Below are 14,082 nucleotides of genomic sequence, written 5' to 3' on the forward strand. Positions count from 1 at the left end.
CTTAGTTTATTTGAATTATGAAATTTTGATGAAAAAGAAGTTTCGGTAATTTTAATTCCTTTACAGATAAGTAACCGTTGGCGTATCAAATTGCATAGTAAGTATTGTACACATATACATACATACATATGCTGAAATTCTTACATTAATTCGTTTTGATTTGCTGTCTTGCGAAGGCTGTTCATACATACGTGTCCGCAGTGAGAACTTCGAGTTATCCTGGGGATTTTTAAGAAATTTCTAGGGTAAAACGAATCGAGTGAATTCAGTGTATAATGGCTCGCACTCACGCATTCACGCTTGCACTCCGATCGGATTACATGTACGCCTTTCGTGCAAGGTTTCCGCGACAGTGCAGGGTTTTGATTATAAAAAAAAAATAATGTATACGTAAACGGGAAATAATTTCGTGCACAAATGCATATCTGCAAGACGGTTGACAGCATGGAAAAGCAAGACGGATCTTGTTGGTGCTTTATGAAAACCGTCACCTGGATACCAGTTATTTTCATTTTGACGGTTATCGTATGGTCTTATTACGCTTATGTGGTGGAATTATGTTTTTGTAAGTATTATCTCTCAAATCTAAAATTTTCTACAATATTCTACCGTTTATTGTTTAATAGCAGTCAAATTTCCTTTATTATAATGAAAGTGGCTGCCATCTTCAATAAATTCATGTTATGTCTTGTCCTTTGTTTACAACGAATAATATATAGAATCGATGTTCAAAAAGAAAAGTTTCGACTCGAAGTGGACTCTACAGTAGAACTTCATTCGATCCAATATAATGTCATATGATTGATTACATACGCACTCCAGTGATTAAAGATGAAACTGTTTAGGCAGTATTTTACCTTTAGATTTACATCCAAATTCATTCATAGTAATTAATTAATTAATAAAAATTTCTGACATAAATATATGAATTTTTCAATTTGTTCGCCATAAAAAATGCGGCGACTAGGTAACTAATGAAAGTAATTTTTATTAGATATTTAAATTTTTCATAAAAAAGAGAATGTCAGAAATGTGAATTGATTCTGTTGGAGATGATGTTTAAACAACTGTTTTTAATATATGTTTCTTTAGTAGAATTTTGTACATGTATTATATTTTACATTGTATGTATTGTATACATATATTGCTATTAATTGTTTTTATCTTTTTTAGATGCAATAGATAATTATGTTCAAAAAGGTATGTCAGTTTTAATTAGTACAAATGGATATAATGATACTGTTTTTATGCAAATAAAAAGTTGTGCAATTGAAACAATAAATTGTGTTATGCATGTTTGTTGACAGCGTTTTACCTGATTTTTTATCATGCTGTATTTCTAATGTTTCTGTGGTCTTACTGGCAAACTGTGTTTACAGATTTACTAATAATACCAGATAAGGTAAAATTTTAGTTCTCTGATAGCTTTCGTTATGCAAACATAGCTACAAATAATAAATATAATGTTATGTATAGTTTAGAATATCAGATGTTGAAATGGAAAAATTTCAACAAGCCGAAACAGAGGAAGCACGCAGACAAATTTTAGAAAGATTTGCGCAAGATCTTCCAGTCACAAATCTTACCATTAAAGGAGGTACATTTGTAGGAACATGTGTTACCTAAAACATACTTATTCTGTATATGTTATGTATTTACAATTAATAGTTGTGCAGCAATGCATTACAAATATTACTTTTCCAGTAATACGTTTTTGCGAGAAATGTCAGTTGATTAAACCCGATCGAGCACACCATTGTTCTGTGTGCAGGACATGTGTTTTAAAAATGGATCACCATTGTCCATGGGTAAACAACTGTGTGGGCTTTCACAACTACAAGTTCTTCATGTTGTTTCTAACATATGCTTTTCTTTACTCTTTATTCATTACTGCTACGACTTTGCAGTATTTTATACGCTTTTGCAGAGTAAGTAAAAAAGGGAACTTCTAAACAAGCAACTTAGATGTGTAACGTATTTCAAAACGAAATATTATTTCCATAATGATACTAGTATTTTGCCTATAGGGAGAACTGGAAGGAATGAGTAGAATTCAACTTTTCCTCTTATTCTTTGTGGCATTGATGTTCACAGTTAGCCTAAATTCTCTTTTCTTGTATCATTGTTACCTCGTTTTACGTAACAGATCAACATTAGGTAACTAAACGTGTTTGAATATAAAAAATAATTTGCATATCATACGTCATACAAAACAATTTAAATCATTTCTAATGATATATTTGCAGAGGCATTTACTCCACCCATGTTTCGCACAGGAAAGGACAAAGATGGTTTTAGTCTTGGAAAGTATAAAAATTTTCAAGAAGTGTTTGGTGATAATCCTAGACTATGGTTTCTTCCTGTTTTTACTAGGTATGTTTTTCGATTATGATTTCAGTGTTATATTTTTTAATACAGTATTTTCATTAAAATGATATTTATAGAATTTTTAAAATTGAACTGTGAACCATTTGCACAATATGAAAATATTTATGTTTATTTTCTATATGATATATCTATAATATATTATAAGTATGGATTGTAAACGGGGTGAGTTTTGCAATGTGCAACTTCAAATCATTCAGAAATTACTCGTTCGATGAAAAAATGTTTCAAACAAAAGTTGGGTGGACCTAGCATGAATGTTAGGAATTGCGTATTTCAGAACGCATTCGAATTTTCCAATACCAAATATGATCATGTGTAGAAAGTTAGTCATGAAGATATATGAAACCTAGTAGTGTTATTTACAATATTATATTTTTTCTCTGTGTATGCACTGACTTGTGTAGATACATAGTACAACTTCACAAATAAGTTTCATTTCACAGATAAAATATGAAATGAAGAAAATGGTAAAATCAAATATTAAAACAATCTCATTGTTCTGTAAATATCATATGCAAATTTATAAACTGCCTTCAAAATCAAAATTATATGTAAAAATGAACATCTCGTTTCGTTTAACATCAAACTAGGAGAAAGAAATTGACAAAGTACTAAGAGTTTCCAATATTTATTTCTTCAATATTTTAATTGTTTTGCCACATTACTATGTCTAATAGTAATTGTATGGATTAGTTAAATCGCGATGGGTGCGTTGAATGTGTTCTAGTCTTGGAAATGGTGTCACGTATGCAGTACGCGCGCAAGATCAAGGCCCGCACAATACTTACGACTCCATGGGCAGTACTCGAAACAGGTCAGCATTATAAAAGTGTAAAATCTTCCAGTTAATAGTTGTAATAACCTTTACTATGGAACTCATTAGTATCATTGATTGAAAGGCAGTTCATAGTTTAAACGTACAAATGGTAATAAAATTGCCTGTGTACATACTTATTTCAAACGAAACATTTTCTTCATATTTTTGTTTTTCTTATTGTTAAATCCATACGTTTAATTTGTAAAAGGATATCATCTCTCGTTTCAAAGATTTTCGTTTCTCATTTATTATACACTTACATGGAGTTCCAAAGTAATGAAGATGCATACATGTTGCTTCCTAAATGCATGCGATTGTTCATTTCTATTGTGTCTTCATTTCTTTCTAGTCTACATATTGTGCTATTGTAAAGGGTAGTTATTACACTTATCAAGTTTATTCGATTATTACTAACACTGATATTTGTATTTGTGACAATGGAAGACTAACAAAATTATGATTTCTGCACTATAACTGTATGTTCGGTTTAAGCCTTTTGCCATATATCTGTTGTTTGCTCATATACGCTTTCTTATTTTTTAAAATACGTTTCCAAACTTTCTTAAAACTTTAGTCGACATAAGTCTAACTTGCGACATTACATTGAGAAACATAATCCCTGTGTTGCGTTTGATGATACTGTTACTTCTGTTTTGATTCTGTACAATATTCGGCACATACGTTTCACATTTATGATATTCATTATTTCATTCGTAATAAAATTAAATTTTTTATTTGAAACAATATGAAAATAGGTATTAGCTCCATTTTAAATTGATATTTAAACAATGCACGTGTTCTTCCTTTTCTTAGGTAGATGCATTGTATTGTGCATTGATTAATTAAGATTAAAAATCTCTTACAATTTTAAGAGATATTGTGCATCTGGTTCTTACAGGCTGATACATGATAAATTGTTAGAAGTGGCGTAACTATTTTTAATTAGCAGTTTTTTAAATTATGCATCATGAAATGATCTCATGAAGATCTTTGTATCTGATGATCGAAATTTCTCGTCAGAATTGTTCTGCTCAACAGTGCTACTGAAAACAAGTAGTTACGCTATCTTTGAGTACATGTGGGATAACATCAAGTAGAAGGTAGGGTGTGGGTTACAGTTTTGGCGATGGGGTAAACTTTCCTGAACGGCTGTGCAATGAAGACACACATACTCTGTTGGGACATGCTGCCCAACAGTGGGGTGATGAGACCGAGCTTGACTCTCCACCTCCCTATGGGTCGCAAGCAGGTATTGTGTAGTCTGAATCCCTATATGGAAGCTGTTCGATTACTCTACTACCTACTGTGTCCAATTACATGCTACAGTATTCATAATACAAAGCTTGTTTAGCTGCAGTTACTCTGTCTATATTATATTCATAAAAATTGATAGGTTCAGTGATGTGACTACTTCTACACATTCACGCAAGCTTAAATGTTACATCATCCTTCTTTACCGTAGTAAGCAGTTATTATTTTCCTATGAAACAACAGTTACAAATCATTCTAAAACATTTTTAACATTATACAAGGTATCCTGATAATTTTATTACAAAATGATGTCTTTGTTACTATTACTTTGTAACATAATTTTTTAAATGTTCTATATACACAAACTAAGCGATATATAATTACGTTAGTTATCATTAATATAATCCTTTTATTCTATATCATCTCTAAAAATTTAATAAAAGCAGATATTGATAACAGAACACAAGCTCGCGGGGCACGCACTATTATTCAATTAGTTTTACAGGTAAAAGTTTGCAGTTACTATACAAATTAGGCCTATTATTTTAAATATCATAAATTTATGAAACACATAGATTTCAAAAATTAATTAGCTAATAATTGTAATAATCGTGCTTTCTTAACAGCGTGAAATACTTCGATTATTAATATTAATAATTGAACGGTTTACTATGAACTTTTACATCAAGTAAGTATAATAAAATTTCCATCACAGAAATGTTTCCTACAATACAAACAAAATAGCATATAGTATTTTAATGCGATTTTTTGTTTAATATTAAATTAATGTCCTATTTAGTATGTACATTTTTACGGTACTTAATGTAAACATAAGAGAATTGTGTTTAATGAATTCTAGTAAAGATTGTACGGATTATATATTAATAAATATTATTAAATTTCTCACTTATGTGTCTGTCAATGGTCAATGTACAGGATATAAACAAAATATTGTACATGATAGATATCAAATGTCATTGTTCAATTTGTAATGAAACTATAATTTATGAAAAAGATGTGTCAAAAAGGAACACCTAAAAAGCCTCATGTACATACAAAACATGAGTAATGTAATTCTACAGAATTAAAACTTAATCTATTTATGATTTTTGTTTTCTCTAAGAATTGATTGTTGCGCATGATTTTCATTACCCATTGTTTTTCTAGATATGCATGTTTTAATGTGCGAGACGAACTTTTAACTTTAAAGGTATAATGCACACATTTATGTATTTTACGTTTAACGTGTTAATTGTAATTCTAATTATATTTTGACACAAATCATAATACAATAGTTTTATATCTTTTTAAGTCCCCGAAGACAATAAGCAGATATTGTAATATTGTAATGGCTGGTTCATTAGAAAATAAGTATATTTCATCGAAATGTCACGTTTTCTAAATTATATTTATCTTTTGGACATAACTAATTCAAATAACGGTATCACAGCTTCGTATTCACACGGAATTATGGCGTAAATATATAGTTGTGTACTTGTGTAATTGCATGAAATTTCAGGCCTACTATCAGGCAATTAACATTGGTACATGAATCTATAATTTAAGCTCTTGTAATAAGATAATGTTAAATCTTTATCTTATCATTGACTTAGTATTTCCATTATATACATATTGACATTATTCCCACATGTATAAAATACAGATTGATACTAAGTAATTCTATTTTTAGTGACCCTAAGGTCATATATAATCAGATTTAATTTTGTATTGTCGCATGTCTCTTTATGTTTCTATAGCTTTTAAACACTAACATCCAATGCTATTGTTTTTTTTTTAATATGAAAGAAATGTAAATATTATCATTACACATTTCCATATCTTTAAAATCACAATTGCTAATTTAGTAAGACCTGAATATTTTTAATTGACCATCTTCGGTTGAGATTAAACACATTTCAAATATTTTACAGCACTGCTGTAGTAGGTTTTGCTACAGATGCAGTTCAACCTCTGGTGGATACAACCGAAATTGTTTGATACAGCAGTTAAATTTCCTTCACCTTCGTTACAAACAGATCTTTGTTGTAGCAAGAACTGTTCTCAAAGATTGTTAACATGAATCTTTCGCAGTTATCGCATTTTCTTGAGTCTAAATTCTATATACAAAACGTTTTGGTCGGGCATACAATTGTCCTTAGTTAACAGACAACAAATTTGCCTAATAATTTAATTTTCTTAAAACGATTTAATGCGCAACTGCAAAAAATTCATACAGAGACTATATTGGGTACTACTAAATTCAAAGCTTCGATAGTCTTATTCGTAATATCCTGTACACATATACATAGGTATATTAATGAGAATATCGTTACAATAATTAAAATGCAAAATAATTTTTGAAAATTTATCAACATGAACATACCATATTATGAATAGCAAAGGTGTCATCAATGTTACAGCAATTTCGTTTTTAAATGCTAATAACTTGCTATTAAAAAATTATTTCTCACTAAAATGTAAAGAATGAGAAATTGATGTGATGATAAATGTAAATTATACTTCAAAGAAATTACTGCCGAGAATGTAATGAACATGTATAATACGCAGTTAAGATTTTAATGAATATTGAATAATGATTCATTAAAATAGTTGTTTAATTATCAAAGTGCTAAAGAACTGCATAGAATTGTATTACAGTACTACTTCCTATTTCGCATATATTGGAAAGTATTTATGGGATTATTTTATTTGAAATTATTCTTCATCGTAAATACTTTATTGATAATCCCTTTGTACATGTGAAAGAAATGTATAAGACAGAAATTCAATTGACAAATTTCTTGTAAATGCATACAGTACTTAATTAAAATTTGCACTTATTTATATCAGTATGTAAAAAAAATTTCAGAAATTTTGAATCGTATGCGTTATGATAGAAAGGAGAATACGTACATAATAGCACATTTCGAAAATCGACTACAAATGTATCAATTCTGTGAATGATACATGTAACATTATGCTTGTTTACGATAATAGGACAATTTTCTTTGAATGTCTGTATTTTTTATTCTAATGTATTGTTCTGCATTTTTTTTTTTTATATTAGTCTGTGGTTTTGAAGATCATTCAAAAATACAGACAATCGTTTTATAAACTTTACAATATGATACGAAATGGAAATAGTCAGCGTTTATTTTTTCGCACGCGGTTATTAAGTGAAGAACAAACTATGTAAGCTTACTGAATAACAACTACCATTATGAAATATTTTTTTGTCACGTATATAAATAAAAAAACATAACCTAATTAATGCGACAATATATTATATTAATTGATATAAAGCATTTCTTTTATTTAATATTACAAGAACAATAAAATATGTATCGCTACAAAAACAATACATACAATTATATTTATATATAAGATAAGTTTACTTGATTTTTTATTTTCTATGTATATAATGTTTATAATGAAAATTAAATTGTAAAAATATGAATCAAGTTCGTAAAATGTTTCTTTTGTGCTTTACCTATATGATATTGTGGAAAAATTATGTTGCTACAACTGGTAGCCATATTTCTCTATCCAATCCAATCCTTTGACCGAAGATGATTTCGGATGGTATTCCAATCCAACATATCCATCATATCCTTCTGTTTCTAAGACAGAAAATACGTATTCGTAGTTTATTTCTCCAGGTGTGTCGGGTTCGTTTCTATCTGGAACTTGGGCAATTTGCACATGGCCTGCAGATAAAAGAAACAGAAATGTATGGTTTTAAGACCCGATTATTTGAAAATTTTTACATAAATGTATACCTATGTAAGGCATTAATTCCTTAATAGTTTTCGTAATGCTTCCACAAATTTGCTGTAGATGAAAAACATCGAGTAGTAACTTTAAATTCGGGCTATTTATCTTCTTCACTATATTTAAACCTGAATAAAACATTCATATGAATAATAGAAGCATCTTATTTGATTATTATTTTTGACAACTTTAAATGACAACGTATATACCTTTTTCAAAACTGTTCATATAATAATTTGGAACAGCTGCGCTACTGATAGGTTCAATGAGACACACGATTCCTTCTTCTTTCAATTTCTCGACTGCATATAAAAGATTGTTTTCGTAAGCGTTGTCGTTAGCGGAAGTTGGCTGATTCACTTTACCAGACATTACATGAATCCTAATAGAGTTAAGCAGAAAATAAATTAGATGTCCTAAATATAATGGATACATTGTAATTATTTTTGATTAAGGTGAATAAAATTTTGTTACTTTTTACAGTTCAATGCTTTTGCATATTCTATCGTTGTCTCAATGCTTTTCTTGAAATTCTCTTCTTGTCCAGGAATTGCGGCATATCCTAATTCTCCTTTCGATGTATCACCTATTAAAATAAAAATATCTTAATAAGATCTTTATGAATATTATTTTCATCCTTACATTAATCATTATTTGTGCATACCTGTATAAACATTTATGAGAATTTGTTCCACATCAGCACTTCTTTTAGCCTCTAATATATCATTAACAGAGAAGTTAAGAGGGAAACCACTTTCCACAGCTTTAAAACCAGCACTTTTAGCTAATTTGTATCTTTCCTTGATAGATGATGCTTCTTTAAACATGAAAGACAAGTTGCTAGCAAACTTGAGACCCATATTGACGTGTACTTTCTCTTCAAAGCAAGTTTCACAATTGTGAATGTATAATAAAAACGATATTATTCTGCAGAAGCAATACTTATATAAGCCGTTTTATCTCTTTTAAGTATAGTAAATCACTATCATACAGCCAGATAAGAATCATATCTTGTTCTGTTAATATTATAAGGTACAAGTGTAGAAGAGTTTCAGTTTATCATTCTCTATCAACGACTCAATCCTTAATGTATACACAATTTCATAATAATACTCGTTCTTTAATTCTGTGTAAAATACTTAATTTTATAATAAAAGCTTCGAAGCGCAATTAATTATTCTAGTATATCTAAGAACTTTGACATAACCATCTTTCTTAACCTCAATTTCAGAAATATTATAACGTAGTCAACTACGTAAAGTATCGTTAAGTACATATTCAATGTGGACTCTTCTCTTATTAATGAACGTTCATTCAATACAGGGAAATTAAAAGAAAATTGTTATTATATAGATCGTAGATTTTATTAAATATATCGAAATTTAATATATTTGTGTATTTGTGAAAGTATAAAATGTCCATTTCGATTTAACTCGTGAATTGGTATGCGTTTTCATTGAAAAATATAAAGCATATAACATTGCGTAGAGTAGTATACTCTATATTGAATGTCTTTACAAATACGTTTCTCGCGTAACATTTAAGCAGAATGTACTTAAAGCCAATGGAAATACAACATTATACGTTTAAACAGAAAGATTAAGAATTTAATTTTGATGTATATTATCACTCGTCGTCGTCGCGAATACCGCCACCTGGTACTTTTGGACCACCAGCTCGTTTTGCCATTATGATCTGATCTACTTTGAGAACAGTACACGCGACGTCAACAGCGTATTTCAAACCCCATTGTTTCATTAAGAATAGGTCTAAAATTTCAGCTTCCGCAGCATCAATAAGTTCTGTACCCTTTGCCTAAAAATAGGTATACATTTGTTAACAGAACCGTGTAATGTCCAAAATGAAGTATATTGAAACAAGATGGTCGAAAATACGTACATTAATGTCGAAACCATGATTTTTCTTGCCCTCTTTATGCGCTGCATAAAGTTTGGACAAGAGTTCAGAAGCATGACCACCGCTATTCTCTGCCAAGGTCTTCGGGAACACTTCTAAAGCAGTTGCAAACCTACGTGCTGCATACTGTTCTAAACCAGGTAAGGTATCTGCGTATGTGACAAGTTGCGATGCTAGTTCAATCTCGGTAGCTCCTGCACCAGGAAGGAATCTTCCATCTCTCGTTATTCCTTTAAATGTATTTACTCCATCATCGATCGCCCTCTCGATATCATCCATGTAATTGTCGGTAGATCCACGAATAATTACAGTACTAATACGACTTTCCTTGCCATTTATCGTAAATTTTACTACAATGGTATCTCCTATTTCATCGATGCAAACGGAATCTGCGAATCCTAACTCTTGTTTCGATGGTGGTACCTTAACACAAAGTCAATTGATAGACGATTGTCTGCGTGTAAAAGGAAGAAGTACATAGAACCAAATTGATTACCAATTTTGAAAGAGCGGTGGACCCAACGCTTTTACATAATCTTCTAAGATCGAATTTGCTAGGTATACGGACCGCCATTAAGTTGTATACTTCCATATAATGTAAAGCCATGTCACCAAATTTTCCTCCAGACACTATTACCGTTGCTCCACTGTCGACGATTGCTTTTATTTGACTTTCTAGTAGAGATTCCTCTCCTCGAGAAAATTTCATTAATTCGTCCGCCGATTTGATCAATACAGTTCCTTTTGTCTCAGTTTGCATAACATCGACAGCACAGGTATAAACAGCAATTTTAGCATTATCTTTTTTCACAACATTCCCTTCTACTTGTCGTTTGAATATCATTCCCTGAATAACTTCGGAACTGGATAGACCGCTACCGAGTATTTTACAGACGCGTACGTTGTCTACATTGAAAGTAGTTTTCTCTGGTAAAATAGATACACATGCTTTTGTAACAAGTGAAGCAAGTGCATCTTCGTTTCCATATTGTTTGCTCATAATAGCTGTTTTAATTCCAACTTTTACTTTCTCTTGGTCTCTATAATCCTGTATTTCATGGCAAACCAATGTTGGTAATATTTCCAATGTTTTCTTCAACGATGCTTCGTATCCTTCAACTATTTCGGATACATTGATTCCCTACCATAAAACAAATTATGTTGTAACATTATTTTATAATTACATTTATTACTATAGTGTAAGTGTTAACGCATCTTACCAAGCGAAGCAATTCTTCTGCAGCTTCAAGAAGTGCCCCAGCAAAGATTATAACAAAATTTGTACCATCACCAACTTCTGCCTCTTGCATCTTTGATGCCAAAACCAATAATTTAGCTGCCGGATGTTCAACCTCCAATGCGCTAATGATTGTTGCCGCATCATTAGTAACAAATAATTTCTCTATATGATCAATCACCATTTTATTCATGCCATTTGGCCCATATGCAGTTCTTACAGTTTGAGCAAAAAGCTGGCAAGCTTGTATGTTTCTATATATAGCTTCTTCGAGTCCTGAAAAATACTAAAACAAAGAGAAAAAATATATTAAACTGTTCCATATATATATATATATAGTCACGAATTATATAGCTTTTAAAATTTCAATAAAAATACACAAAGTAGAAACTGCCTAAGTTTAATCAATATTTATTAATGCAAATCATGGAAACAAAAATGAATGGAATTTTATATCAACTATTCAATTAATAAATGCTGCTATTATAGTAACAATAAACTGTGCAACATTGAATTCTCTCTACAAATGAAATGAAAATATTCATTGCAATACTATTATTTATAATTTATTAAAGCGTAAACATTTCTTTTTTTTTTCGCCATTGTATATATGTATATAGACAACTTATAAATTATAAACCGGTAACAGATAATTGGGCCAACAGAAAAAGGAAAACATGAATAATTAAAGAATTTTAGTTAATCCTATAGTACGATGCCTTTTTAATATAATACGAATGCTATGATAAATATGTATTATGCCTATAAAAGGCAACGTTCATTCTATTTCGAAGGAAAAACATTACTTCATCGTAGCCCGACATCATCCTACGAAGCCGTATGAATTATTTATTATAAAATATTGCTAATGATTTTCACAACTTACGCGAGCTCCGTCTTTAAGCATTTGGGCTATGCCCGGTGCCTTCGGTACATGTAAAGCCATTTCTTTTCTCGAAATTAAAAGATCTTCTCACGTGCAATTCACAATTGATATACGGTATGCATGTACACCAAAGACTACAGAGCAATAGAGCACCGGCGTAGATGACAGAAACGAAATCTCGGCTTTATTTCAGTTTTCAACAATCGCTTTCGGAGCGCATGCGCGCAACTACTATTCGTAGTTCTGCAAAGAAAAGTGCAAATGGAAGATCGTAGATGATAGAATCTTCTAAAACTTCGAGTTTTTGTACATATAGTACATATATGCATATACGTCTCTTTTTGTACAATGTAACAATGTTGATTCACCACTGTAATGATACCTTAATCTCTGCGCGCTTTAAGGAAGCGCGTGTATCCCCGCCGTTTTATTAGGCATCCAATCCTGCCTTGATATTGAACTGTCAACCAATCAGAGCAAAGCAATTCCTACTCCTATTCTCACTAACGAAACATGTTTCGTCCGGAGGGGTGCGAGGAAACTTGGGTACCTACCATACGCATGCAGTATATTTTGTCATGAGAATCAGCTTTAAGGGATAGGCTCTCATTGTAAACTTTGATAAACTGTAAGAATTATCGAGAAAAATAGCAATCAATAGCAATTACTTACTACTTAGTTTGTTATTATTAAATTGGTAAATAGTGCTTGAATATTACAAAAGTTAAATTAGAAATTTAGATCACTGTACACGTATTAATAATATTTTAGCATAATAATGTCTAAACATAAATAATAATAATAAATGTTGGTATTGCAAGACCAACCATACAAGTTTTCATAACTCAAGCAAATAATTATTGATAATTCCAGGAAATATAAAGTGAGTTTCTTCTACTTTACGGGTGTCTGAGAGGAAATCTTTATTGCCTGCAACTGTTATGGATATGGTGATCACAAATTTGCAACAACAACGTCAAATTACCGAGCAGTTTCGTCGCGAAGCTGCCCTTAAACGGATCACAGTAAGCAAAGCTGTGGAAGACATCATGAAATATATCACCGAACATGAGCAAGAAGATTGTTTGCTAGTTGGTTTTTCATCGCAAAAATCTAATCCCTTTCGAGAAAAAAGTTCGTGTACCATTCTTTAAACTTGCCTGCCTGAAATGAAAAATGTGTGAACTCGATTCATTTTTATGAAGTATTTGAATTATTTTAACATGTTTGTAGCGATAAAAGCATTTTTCAATTGTCTAATTAACAACTTTTCTATAAAAAAGAAAAAATAGTTAAATCTTGTGACACGATCAACTGAAATTGTTATATAATTGTTCCTGTATTTAATCTCATATAGATGCAAAATTATTTTTCTATACTATTAGATCCAAGAAAGAGAATCTCAGATATGAAAATAGATGAGTGTTTATGCGCAAAAGTTTTACATGTATTAATCTATATGTCTACATTTGTATACAGAAGCCGAAGACTGTTTTCTATAACATTGCTTTTATAAAATGTTTAAGAAATTACTGTATTTTTATAGGAAGACAGAAAACGAAAATATCTACTGTTACCAACCATTGTAATCTATACAAAATTTGCTGACATGTTAATATGATAATCATATTTATATTTACATCAATATTTTTGTAAGTTTTATCAAAATACCATTGTATAGCTCCTCTAATGCTCTTACAAAATAGAGTACATACAAGTGTGCAAGTATGTCAAATAAGTATTTGAAACCATTGAATTTAAGAAAATAAAATTACATTATAATTATAGCAGAAACTTTATTATTTTTTCTATAAC

At 30.5% G+C, this 14,082-nt stretch overlaps 4 protein-coding genes across 10 annotated transcripts; 2 read left to right on the forward strand and 2 right to left on the reverse strand.

Annotated features, from left to right (window-relative positions):
* The first annotated feature begins 208 nt into the window (after nt 1-208).
* Nucleotides 209-7,913, forward strand: LOC144476773 (palmitoyltransferase ZDHHC2). 6 transcript variants are annotated; one of them, XM_078193980.1, is made up of 11 exons: nt 209-565; nt 1,174-1,200; nt 1,308-1,402; nt 1,477-1,597; nt 1,705-1,928; nt 2,028-2,157; nt 2,247-2,373; nt 3,116-3,202; nt 4,324-4,454; nt 5,624-5,666; nt 6,388-7,913. In XM_078193980.1, exons 1-10 carry the CDS (start codon nt 418-420, stop codon nt 5,656-5,658), a joined length of 1,125 nt encoding a protein of 374 aa, XP_078050106.1. In that variant the 5' UTR covers nt 209-417; the 3' UTR covers nt 5,659-5,666; nt 6,388-7,913. The 6 variants fall into 6 exon arrangements, with proteins under 6 accessions (XP_078050106.1, XP_078050108.1, XP_078050109.1 ...); XM_078193982.1 differs by lacking the exon at nt 5,624-5,666 and having other exon boundaries at nt 210-565; XM_078193983.1 differs by lacking the exon at nt 3,116-3,202 and having other exon boundaries at nt 210-565.
* Gip (hydroxypyruvate isomerase-like protein Gip) lies at nt 7,843-9,437 on the reverse strand. Its single transcript, XM_078193994.1, has 5 exons — nt 8,892-9,437; nt 8,702-8,813; nt 8,437-8,609; nt 8,236-8,355; nt 7,843-8,163 (listed from the first exon to the last, which is right to left on the reverse strand). Exons 1-5 carry the CDS (start codon nt 9,085-9,087, stop codon nt 7,976-7,978), a joined length of 789 nt encoding a protein of 262 aa, XP_078050120.1. The 5' UTR covers nt 9,088-9,437; the 3' UTR covers nt 7,843-7,975.
* A 125-nt stretch (nt 9,438-9,562) lies between these two features.
* Nucleotides 9,563-12,426, reverse strand: Cct8 (chaperonin containing TCP1 subunit 8). Its single transcript, XM_078193970.1, has 5 exons — nt 12,268-12,426; nt 11,365-11,667; nt 10,641-11,285; nt 10,127-10,567; nt 9,563-10,042 (listed from the first exon to the last, which is right to left on the reverse strand). The coding sequence occupies exons 1-5, from the start codon at nt 12,325-12,327 to the stop codon at nt 9,854-9,856; spliced, it is 1,638 nt and encodes a 545-aa protein (XP_078050096.1). The 5' UTR covers nt 12,328-12,426; the 3' UTR covers nt 9,563-9,853.
* Nucleotides 12,427-12,837: 411 nt separating this feature from the next.
* Nucleotides 12,838-14,023, forward strand: Ggamma1 (guanine nucleotide-binding protein subunit gamma-1). 2 transcript variants are annotated; one of them, XM_078194312.1, is made up of 2 exons: nt 12,838-12,964; nt 13,141-14,023. In XM_078194312.1, exon 2 carries the CDS (start codon nt 13,209-13,211, stop codon nt 13,419-13,421), a length of 213 nt encoding a protein of 70 aa, XP_078050438.1. In that variant the 5' UTR covers nt 12,838-12,964; nt 13,141-13,208; the 3' UTR covers nt 13,422-14,023. The 2 variants fall into 2 exon arrangements, with proteins under 2 accessions (XP_078050438.1, XP_078050439.1); XM_078194313.1 differs by having other exon boundaries at nt 12,856-12,895.
* The last annotated feature ends 59 nt before the right edge of the window (nt 14,024-14,082 follow it).

The sequence above is a fragment of the Augochlora pura genome, chromosome 11, assembly GCF_028453695.1.
Source record: "Augochlora pura isolate Apur16 chromosome 11, APUR_v2.2.1, whole genome shotgun sequence".
NCBI lineage: Eukaryota > Metazoa > Arthropoda > Insecta > Hymenoptera > Halictidae > Augochlora > Augochlora pura.